Source organism: Lactuca sativa, chromosome 9 (genome assembly GCF_002870075.4).
Source record: "Lactuca sativa cultivar Salinas chromosome 9, Lsat_Salinas_v11, whole genome shotgun sequence".
NCBI classification, from domain to species: Eukaryota; Viridiplantae; Streptophyta; class Magnoliopsida; order Asterales; family Asteraceae; genus Lactuca; species Lactuca sativa.
In genome coordinates this window covers 31,215,974-31,227,711 of record NC_056631.2, presented here as the reverse complement: position 1 = coordinate 31,227,711, position 11,738 = coordinate 31,215,974, and the positions used below count along the sequence as shown (strand labels likewise).

The 11,738-nt window shown below is 32.2% G+C and overlaps 1 protein-coding gene across 1 annotated transcript; it reads left to right on the top strand.

Moving 5' to 3' along the window:
- Window positions 1–6,967: 6,967 nt before the first annotated feature.
- LOC111878640 (uncharacterized) lies at window positions 6,968–11,284 on the top strand. The gene is made up of 9 exons (XM_023875150.3): window positions 6,968–7,556; window positions 7,742–7,888; window positions 7,977–8,357; window positions 8,448–8,552; window positions 8,676–8,816; window positions 8,904–9,107; window positions 9,278–9,373; window positions 9,471–9,582; window positions 10,938–11,284. Exons 1-9 carry the CDS (start codon window positions 7,068–7,070, stop codon window positions 10,979–10,981), a joined length of 1,719 nt encoding a protein of 572 aa, XP_023730918.1. The 5' UTR covers window positions 6,968–7,067; the 3' UTR covers window positions 10,982–11,284.
- The last annotated feature ends 454 nt before the right edge of the window (window positions 11,285–11,738 follow it).

The window sequence follows — 11,738 nt, the reverse complement described above, 5'->3', positions numbered from 1 at the left end:
GGAAAGAAAGAAGAGGTCAAACAGAGGGAGTGGGCTGGGTGGAATAGGAATGAGGTGGTGGGACCCAACTGATTATCAAAGAATTTTTTAATAAATAAATAACCAATAAACATTAAACTAATTAAAAAAGAAATGTACAGGGCTAATGTGGTCTTTTTACATTTGGCATAGACCAAACGTGTAACAAAAACTTATAATATAGCCTATCCGAGTTAAAAAAAAAAAGTTAGTCCAAACGTGTAAATTACCCTAAACCACAAGGACCATTCGTATAGTTTATCCAAAAAAAATTATCTTTTAAATTAATTTGAAGTCTTGAATCCAATTTCATTGAGGAGAATATGTAAAGTTTTTTTTATTTTTGTTTGTTTGCAAATTGCAATCCGATTTTTGATTCATGTAGCTCAATGCTTCTTATTTTTGTTTGTTTGTAGCTTAAAGTTTATGATTCACACAACTTAAAAGACATGAAACTAATAATATTAACATTTGATTTGTATGAGTTTTTGAAAAATATAAGTCAGAAAACTAAATAAAAATCTTGCAACTGATAATGATTTAAGAAAAAAGGAAAATAAAATAAAATAAAATAAACGTTGGAAACAAGTTTAAGAAAAATAACTATTGCTTTGAAATATTTATCTAACTATAATTTGGTTTTTAGAGGGTCAAACTCTCAACTTTACAAAGATAATAACACTAACTTTTGGACTAATTTAAATGATGGCATAGTTTGATATATATATATATATATATATATATATATATATATATATATATATATATATATATATATATATATATATATATAGAGAGAGAGAGAGAGAGATTCAAATATGCTAACTAATTATTGTGTGGATGTATGGATTATTATGGACCTCAAAAACCTAGATAGAGGTAACATAGTAATTTGAACTGTTAATTAATTTTGGTAATTAAATAATTTAATGATTGATCCTTTAATTTAGGTAAATTAGTGTTTTCATATATCAAGACGTTCAACCCTAAAAATTAATATCAGTATGAAAGAAACTCCTAGAAATCAAATTGCTGCCCCAAATCGATGCAGTGGGTATTGTCGTCGGTACCATTCTCTTTCCTTTGTTGCCTCCGAGAAAACCTTCTTCGCATCCACATCTCCTCCGCCTTGCTCTATCGTAAATTTCTTGATCGATCTTCGATACAATATAACTTTATTCTAGTCGATTCAATGTCTAGGTTTTAATCGATTCCTAATATTCTCATCATTGTCCGAGTACCCATAAAATCAGCACAATCGCCTTATGCTCGGTGCTTCCCTCCGCTTTTCACCAGTGACACCCACCTCATGCGCCGTCCTCCGCCGTCACACCCCATCTGTGAGTTTTTCATCTTATTGTGCCTATGATTCCCCTAGATTGATTCGTTTGGCTCTTTAAATAGCACATAGTACGGCTCATATTGCCTATGATTCTCCTAGATCGATTCGTTCTTCTTATGGCTCAAGAAAGCATACTTTAAGTCAAAGATAAGATTCTGGGAAAGTTTCACATTCCGTTCCGGCATCGTCATTACGAACTTTTGGTTCCATTGAATTTGGTCCGGAATCAGAAGGGGCGGTAGTTGAAGAACTCAGGGCAAAAGCAAGAATGTGGGAAAGAAATGCAAGGAAGTTAAAGATTGATCTGGATTTCTCAAAAAAGGATTCAAAGACCAAACAAGGAAGTTTTAAATGCAAGTATGGAGGTTCTTGCATTGCAGATAAAATGTGATGGACTGAAACATGAAATAGATTACTTGAAAGCTCTCCTAGATGAAGCTGAAGTGAAAGAAGAGGTTGCTGATAATTTAAAGCTCCAACAGAAGGATGATATTCGGACGGAATTGGAAGAAGAATTAAAATTTCAGAGAAAGTTGAATAATAATTTATCTATGCAACTAAATAAAACTCAAGAATCAAATCTTAAGTTGATTTCTATTCTACAGGAACTGGAAGAGACCATAGAGAAACAGAGATTAAGCTTGAAAGATGAACAAGTTCTCAAGGCTCAAACTCTACTGGATTATGAGTCTGAATGGTCCAAGAAATTAAGCTTGAAAGATGAAGAATTTTTTTTTCAAAAGGAAAATTATTTGCTCAAGTTCTAAAGGAAATACCAGATATCCTTGAAGTTCAAGCTTTGAAGGATAAGATTCGGGAGCTTGAGAGTGATTGTAATAAGCTTACTAATGAAAATCTTGAGCTCATATCTAAGCTTAAAGAATTAAGTAAGGATAATGTTTTGATTTCGGAGGAATCTTCTAATTACAAACAAATTGGTTCACTTGTTCAACATTCTTAAAGAAGATCAAGTGATGTTGACTTTTTCTATTATGGCTGGAATCAAATCAGTTTGCAAAAATAATTTTTCTCACGTGTATTTTGGATTCGAAAAGAAGATCAAACGTTTTGGATTCTTGGAGAAGATCAAGTGTATTATGGATTCCATTAGAAGATGACATTATGTTAGAATATTTCTAATTATATTAAAATTTATCAGTCTGTAAGAATATTTATGAATTTGTATTTAAGTTCAGTGTATGAATATATTAGAATGTTGTTATTATTTAATTTCAGGTTCAAGAGTTTTATTATTCTTTCATTAATATTCTAATAAAATGATATTCTAGCAAAACAATGTCATAGAATAACATTTCTAACAGAATTAAAATTAAATTATTTTAAAAAAATCAGAATTCAAAATTAAGATAATCAAAATCCTTTAAAATCAAAAAATTTCCTTTTTAAATTTGTGTTTCCTAATTTGACAATTTTGGAAATGTATATTTTTACCATTCTTTTAATTTAATGGTATTATTCTTTTTTTTTTTAATGTAATAATATGGATAAATGTCCTTTTTAAAATAACTAAAATGATTGGTTCACAATCATTCCTACATCCACACAATAACTACTTAGAATACAATAACCTATGCATATATATATATATATATATATATATATATATATATATATATATATATATATGAGAAACAAATATATGTTTTGAAAACATGAGAACAAATCTTAACTATTAACCTTTTAAAAAGAGGTGCTATCTATTTTTTATTAGTTAGGGGTATTTTTGTCAATTGCGTTTTTATATACGAAATCATATCAGCGTTTAGTTTATTTTCTCCTCTATCGTCTTACTTTCAAGATTTTAGTTGATTGCTTCTGATTTTAACTGGTCCACACGTATACTTGGAGCTTGCTTTAGATATTCTTCGTCGATCCATATAAGGGTAAGTAAATAATCAATCGATTATTGAATTTCTCTTTTTCTGTTCGTCGTTGATTTTTATTTTTATTTGCAATTTTCATTGATTTTGTTCAATCAATTGCTCAATTTGTCTTTTTTTTTTGTTAGTCACTTGTCAAATTTGTATAAAAATGGCAAGTTTTCAAATATTATAACTAATCAGATTCCAATTCCGGATAATATGCTCTTCTGATTTTATGTTCTCTTATTTTTTCTACAATAATGTTGTGTGTTTTATTTGTTTTTGGTTGTTAGTCACAGGTTTTTTGTTTAGATATATCGTTTTCAAGTGATAATCATGGTAATGAATTCGGTTGTTTTTCACATGAAGATGAAATGTTTGTTTTTGATTGGACATTTGAAGATTATGATGAAGATAATGAATATTCGAATGATCATAATCAATGTTCAGGTAAAATGTTGTTTTATTTCTCCTTTTAATCATTTGTGATTAGATAATAAGTCGTTATTTTTATTTTTCTGTAATAGAAGTAAATATTCGTTTAATCACATGTGATTAATAAGTTATTTTTGTTATTAATACAAACATATTTTTAATATTTATATGTATTTTTTGATTTATACTCAGTTATTCATATATGATTTTGTATGTGTTTATTTATACTCGGTGATTCAGATGTTATTCTCATGTGATTGTTTGATATATACATTGTTATATGATTTGTTGATATATTCACATATGATTTTTTTTTGATATATTCACATGTTGATATAATCACATAGGAATATAGATAAATATATCACTATTCATATGTGTGTAACTTGTTGTCCTGAATCGTTACCTATTTGGGTGTGGATGATGTAATGTAGATGATTCGAGTGTTCATGTTTGGTTTTAGGAGCCAAGGGGTATTTTGGTAAAATGGCAGCGAGTTTTTATGGAAATTTGATTTTTGTTCGGTAAACTTTATGGAAAGTATGAGTTGATAAAAGTGTAGAGCTTCTCGTTACCTTTTCATGTATATAAGGATCGTCGAAATCGAATTTATAACGAATAAGTTATGGCCTTCGGAGTATTTTAAGGTATAAGAGGAAACCCTAGTACGCGGGACATACATAGTGAGTACGCATGGCGTACTAGTGCGAAGGTCAGTACGTTGGACGTACATTGGTGTACGCTTAGCGTACCCAGAAGGAAGGATAGCAAACCTCGGCCTCGTACGCTGGGCGTAGGTGGAGTAAACTGGGCGTATGAGGGGTGCTTAAACCCTATTTTTTAGTAAGTGTACCTTATTTAAGCATCATAAGTCTTTAGGGTTGGCCTCTTTACTAGCTCCCAAACCTCCTAAGACCCTAAATTGACCCCTTAGCCTCTTGGTGGTGTTCTTAAGCTATTAAGAAGACACTGGTGCCCATTTTTGCCTTTATGGAGGAAGTACATAAACTAGAAGTTGCTTTTCTTGGTGAAAAATATTTTGGATCTAGAATCATCATCTTGTGGGAAAGATTTATGATGTATGAAGTTTGCATATTGGCTTGTATACGTTTATATCTCTTCATAGTTAGTTTGTTATGCTTTTGGTCCCTTTTGGGTTAATGGAAGAGTTAAGTCGTTTAAGGGCTTGTTCTTTTAGATATGAGTTTGTTTTGGTCTCCTTGAGCATAAAGGTGCAAGCTTTATGAGTTTTTTGGTGGCATGCATGCATTATGTCACTTATTAAGTCCCTTTTAAGCTTAAGAGCTTCATTTAGACATGCATTAACGTAAAGTTAGCAACTTTACGTGATAATCCAACTCAAGGAAGTCAAATCTATGTGTTGGATCATTGTCTTAAGGGATTAAGTGTTGAATCAAGTTTTATGATGAAGAGGGTGAGTACGTTGGGTGTACAAGGCTAAACGAAGGTACGCTTAGCGTACAAGCCTCTAAGCGTGTACGCTGCATGTACGTGTTGAGTACGTCCCACATGCTCGGTCTATTGGGCCTCGCATATTTGGGCTTTGGGATATCTTTTGGGCTTGGTTGCTTGTGGTATTGTTTGGCCATTTGAGAATAAGCGTTTTAGATTAGGAAAAAGTAATGAGCTTTAGGGTATGGCCCATGTAAGGGTTTGGCCCCAATTTGGAAAACTAGGTCATAAGTAGACTTTGGATGATTATTTGGTTGTGGGCCTTTTTGATTGTGAGTTTGGGCCTTAGTCTTTGACCAAACTATGTAAGGGGTAAAATGGTCTTTTTACCCCATATATGGATTGTTGGATTTAGATTGAAACCCAAATGTTAATTGGGTATTATTTGATATTGATAGCTCGTAGAATTGTCGGACCAACAACCAGGGATTATCAGTGTGAGGTGAGTCTCCTCATTGTACTATGGGTCGAAGGCACCAATGTCGGCCCATTTGGTTTATGTATTATAGGAAGACCGGGGGGGGGGGGGGGGGGACCCTTGGCATTTGTATGAAGGACTAAGAGGTGGCTCCTGGAAAATCTGTATGCAAGACCAAAGTTTGGATTCTGGCAGTTAAGTAGATAAGTAGTTGTAGATTGTATGTTAGCTGTCTTTGTGATGCTTGCATGGAAGAACAGGAGATGGCTCTTGGTACTTGTCTGTAAGACCCAAGGTTTTGATCCCCGACTTGGCAAAGAAAGACCATGATACGACTCGTGACATAATGACAAGACTATGGTTGACACATATGCAGATCACTATAATCATCTGAGGAAACATCGAAAACGGGTAAAATCGGAAAATATCCAAAACCAATCTCATTCCTACCAATTCCTCAGAGATCTTATAGATCCGCAGAGCCACCTTTGCGGAACCATTACAGCCCCAGATTTTTTTTGTCATTTAGTGGTGTCACGTCATTTCCACAGCACTGTGCGTCGTTCCTCAAAGGATTAAAGAGATCCATAGACGCCTTTTTGCGGATCTCGTGGTCATTTTCCAAAACTCAAAATTTCATGGTTAATTCCTTAAAACACCTTTAACTTTTGGTTAATTCATGAATTTTCTCAAAAACTATTCATTACGCCTTTGTGCTGACTTTTTAAGAAAAAACATTTTTTTGAGGTTTTTGTGCTAGAAGTCTTAAAAACTATTATTTCTACAGCAAAATAAAGTTTAATGCTGTAATTTTGATATAATAAAACGATGCAAAAAGGTTTTCTCACCTCTTTAAAATCATCATATCCATATGAGAAATCAAAGGAAATATGATGATAAATCTTTTTATTATTTTTTTTTTATTTTCATAAGTCAAAAATATAATATCATTTTGTTATGGAAATTATTTTTGGAGACTTTTAATGCAAAACCTTGAAAAAAAATATGATTTAAAAAAAAAAAATTGAAGATGGGTTATCTTCGATTTTTTTTTTCAAATAGGAGATGCATATGACAAAGATTTTTGTAGTAAACCGTCTTGCAAAATCATATAAATTCTACTATCTATTTTGAAGATTTGACTAATTTAGTTTCTATATTTTATTTATATTCATTCACATATCCATGTTAAATGTTAAATAGTAGCATATGTTATATTTAATAAAATATATAATATTTTAATTTATTATCACACTTTAACATGAAAAATGATATAGAAAAAAATATAAAAAAATATATTTAATTTCTTATTTTTTATTAGCATGATAAGAATTAATCTAGTATTTTTTTTTCAATATTAGTGATTAATCCATCATTAACCAATAACATCTACATCTCGCATTTGACCTCATATTGTCACATTTCCCCCTCTCCCTGTCCTAACACTCTCACTCCCACACACATTCATCACCTCCAGATCCATTTCTCCACCATAGCCATGACAGAGACACCACCACCGGAGCAACCCTCAACACCACCTCCACCACCGTCTCTCTACATACATCCACGCCGTGAACCTTTCGAGCATGGTCTCATCCCTTTGCAGAAACTCATCTTCACAGACGCCACACAAACCCTAACCTCTCTCCGTGACAAACTTCTTCAACATCCAGTTGCCAAAGATCAACCAAACCGAATTAGCTCCGCAGTTCTATCTGAAACGCTACAGATCTCTCCAGAACACGCCCGACTTGTCTTTGAGATAATCGCTTCTGTTCACCCCTTCGATTCGGACCCGCTTGTGACGGCTAAACCTGACGAGATTGATTCCGTTGGCGTCAATGTCTACGATCTCATTATTTTTCTGTACATACAGTCGTACAAGCGTTTGCTTCCTAGAGGACATAAGGATTCCGCTGCTATTGCGGATGTTTGGCCATCTACTTCTGCATTCGATGGCTTTTTATCTGCTCTTACGCCTTTACAGGTGATTCCATTGATCGTCTCTACTTTATCTGTTAGTTGTAACTTGAGAATTTCATAAATTTCCGTGGATGCTTTAATCTCTAATTTGCTGCTTAGCTTTTGACTGATGTGCTTAGCTTTTGACTGATCAGACATAAATCTATGATTTTGGATAATAGAATAAAAATTTGATGTTGCATTAACCAGCTTGCACGCAGCAACGTCCGGCGTTCTATGCCATCACAAGCTGATGAAGAAGCTCATCAATTATCGTATCTACAGAAGCATTTAGGCAACATAATATCTCTATTGGCTGACTCTGTGGAAGGCCAAGATGAAGGCGAAGATTCACTGGTTTGTCAATTATAGCTACTACATCTTAAATCCACCATCTTATTTCTTATTCTGATTTGATTTTTGGATGAATCTGCGATGTATCCAGGTTTTGACAATGGAAAACTTCGAGCATCTTGATTTTCTGATATATTTTGGCGAAAAAGGATCACAGAAGATTCCGTTGAGCCAAAATGCTCCATTTTTTGCTAATTCAGATCCTGATATGCCCGCAGCCCCAGTTCATGCATCACAGGTTCATGATTGGATTATACAGAACATTTCTTCTGCATTGGAACATATCTCTGAAAGAGTTGCTGCAAAAGAGAATGGGCCAAGTAATGCTTCTGATCAGGATGCTATGATGGCTGATGCTTATGGAAACACAATGAAGGCCTCAAGTAGTACTAAGAGTTCCAGTTTTATTGAGGGGATTTCCAAACAATCATATGTAAAGCAACCATCTGAACTCAAAAGCTCTTTTGTAAAGGTTAGCTTTCTGTGAGGTTCTATCTTTTCTTTTAATATACGAACACTATTCCTTTTTCTTTAATTGAAATGTTGCTCTCTATTTCTGCAGATTATAAATTGCCATGAATCTGTTATTTACATCTTGGCTCCTTTGAGATATGCCACAATATATGGATGCTCCGATGCGACAATAGTGCTCGGTGCTGTTGGCAAGGTACACATATGGTTTCAATCCTCCCTCATTTGTGCAAATGACTAAAACACCCTCATTTAGTATCTCTATAATGTATGCCAAATATATTCTAAATGTTTCTTGCATTGTTTGTCTTTTTCTCAGGCTGTAAGGATTGAGCATTGTGAAAGAGTCCATGTGATTTCAGTAGCAAAGCGTATCTGCATTGCTAATTGTCGTGAATGTGTATTCTTTTTGGGGGTGAATCAGCAACCACTTATTGTTGGTGATAACCATAAACTTCAAGTATGTTTTTATCATTTATGCAAATGCAACTTTTTTTTTTTTTTATATGAAAGTTAATGATGTGAAATATGTTTTGATGGATGCCAGGTGGCACCATATAATACATTTTACCCAGAGTTGGAGGAGCACATGAAAGAAGTTGGTGTTGAGAGTGTTCCTAACAGATGGAATGAGCCAATTGCATTGGGTTTGGTGGACCCACATGATTCCATGTCTCATCCTGCTGGTGTTTCTGATTGTCAAGCAGAGTCTGCTACTTGCTTAGAAACAGATCAGTTTACCAACTTTTTGGTAAGTTTGTGTTATTTTTTGCAGTTGAACTTGAATATAATCTTTCTCTGTGTGTGTGTGTATACACACACACACAAATAGTCAAATACACATGAACTTTGGTTAGTGACACCTGATTTATTGGATTCCATGGAATTTTTGGTATATTGTTTATTTTGTTTTTGTTACAGATTCCAAAATGGCTTCAAGGTGAAAAAGAAACTGGGCCCACAAAAGACAATCCATTTCCATTGCCTGATGTCTATTTGTCATCTCAGCACAGAAATGTATGTTTAGTATTTATTTAGCTAGCCACTTTTATGTTTTTTTTTTTTTTTTTTTTTTAAAGTCTAGTAATTTAATTGTTTTGGTTTTGATTGATAGGACAAGAATTTGGTGGAGGTTAAACAAATATTGAAAGAATCACAATTGGAAGATACCAAAAAGAGGGAATTATCAACTGCACTTCATGTCTACTTTAAAGACTGGTTATATGGTAAGTAATAATCTTTCCTTTAACATTAGCAGCATCTGAAAAACATATTTGGTTTCCATAAAGGAATGGAGTCGGGAGTTTTTTTTTTTTTTTTTTTTTTTTCTAAAGATGACTAAAATTAGTTTTTATTTATTTATTTATCTTTATAATAGTTCTATTTTAAGATTTTAAGATAAGTAATTTTTAGTTTTTAAATAGTTTTTTAAATGATAAATAATATTTTTTAGCCTTTTGGAATGCATATAGCGTACTTATTTAAAATGACGTGAGTTTATGATTATATACAATTTATTTTTAATGATATATCTTTATTTAATAAAAGTTTATTTTTATAAAATAGCATTTTTTTATCAATTTAAATTCAAACATGTTTGAATGAATCATTCCATTCCTTCAAGCCAACCAAACATGACTATGAAATGTAATGATTCATTCCCTTGCTTTGCTCATTCTTACTTTTTTCAACACAAAAAGACATTTTTTTGACATTAAAATAATGACGTTTAATCATTTTTGCAATTTGAAAAAAAAAAATCTTGAATTGGCTTAGCATAAACATTTCTAAAAATGGAAATAAAATAAGTTTACAAAAAATGGTTAAAGTGTATGGTTTCTAAGGCCTAGGTCGCAGATTCAAATCCCATCGAAGACTTTTTTTACACTTTAAGAGTTGAAAAAGAGTAAATTACACGAATGGTCCCTATGGTTTGGGGTAATTTGCACGGTTGGTCCATAACTTATTTTTTTAACTCGGAAAGTCCCTACTATTTGTTTTTGTTCAACGCTTAGTCACTACTGTTTGTTTTTGTTACGCGCTTGGTCCTTGTCTTACCTAAAAAGATCATTATTTAAATAGAGCAAAATGGTGGGGTAGGTAAGGTAAAGTGAGGGGGTGGGGTTGAGGTGTGTTTATTTAAATAAATAAAAAAAGTCAAGGGCAAAATAGTTTTTTTAGGTAAGACATGAACCAAACGCGTAATAAAAACAAACAATAGGGACCTTCCGAGTTAAAAAAATAAATTAGGGACCAAACGTGCAAATTACCCTAAACCATAGGGACCATGCGTCTAATTTACTCGTTGAAAAAATAGCCTCCAATGGTTTTTGTTAAAAAAAATTGACAGCAACTTTTTATTATTTTCGTGAGGTTGAAAAGAATCTTGAACTTGGCTGACATAAATATTCTAAAAAATGTAAATAAAAAATCCCACTTTGTATTTTTTTATTTTTTATCGACACTTGATTATTTTCTATAGTGATTAAACCATTATATTTTGTTTACGGTTTAAAAGACCACTCTTTTTTTTAAATAAATAAATTTTTAATTATTTTCGTATATGATATGGTCGTTGCAGCCTCTGGGAATGTTAGGCAACTGTACTGCTTACAGGGAGAGTAGCATTAATTGTGCAGCGAAGTGAAGGAAATATATAAAATTAAAACTCGATGTCGAACATTTTTGGCTTAACATGGGGTGGAGTATGATTTTGCTAACTCATTGTAACATTTTTTTTTTTTTTTTAAATTATATATTTTTTATCTTCTTGATGAATATATCATCATCACACACTAATGCTTCGAGTTCCAAAAGCTCCTATTCACTGAAATAACATTTTGAATGTGTATTCTTAAAAATTGTTAATGTTGTAATGTCATCGAATTTTAGAATAATGTATTTTTAATGTAATCGAATTTTAGCTAACGTTGTGGAGAGCTTTTTCGTTTTCAAAAATGAGTTTTTTTTTTTTTTTTTTTTTTTTTTTTTTTTTTTTTAATACAAAATTGGTTGGACTTGTAAATTTATATATACATTATTTAGCTTATACTATTATAATTTACCTTTTAGATAGACTACTTTTAGTCAACATATGTGGGTCCCGTAAGTTGGTATATGAAAAACTCAACGAAGAAAGCTTTGTTATTGTGGATGTTGCTATCACTTTATTTTTAAATTTTAATTTTCTTTGAAAATTATTCTTTTTTTCAACATAACAAACTAAAATCTTATCAAAATCAATCATATAGAACCAAATCATCTCAAAATCAATCCCTAATTTCATTGTATTATAAGAGCATAAAAGGAGCTATCGGGTATTTATGGTTTTGAGAATTTTTGTGAGGATGTAGTGATACGGCTGAAATAATGTCCTACTTAA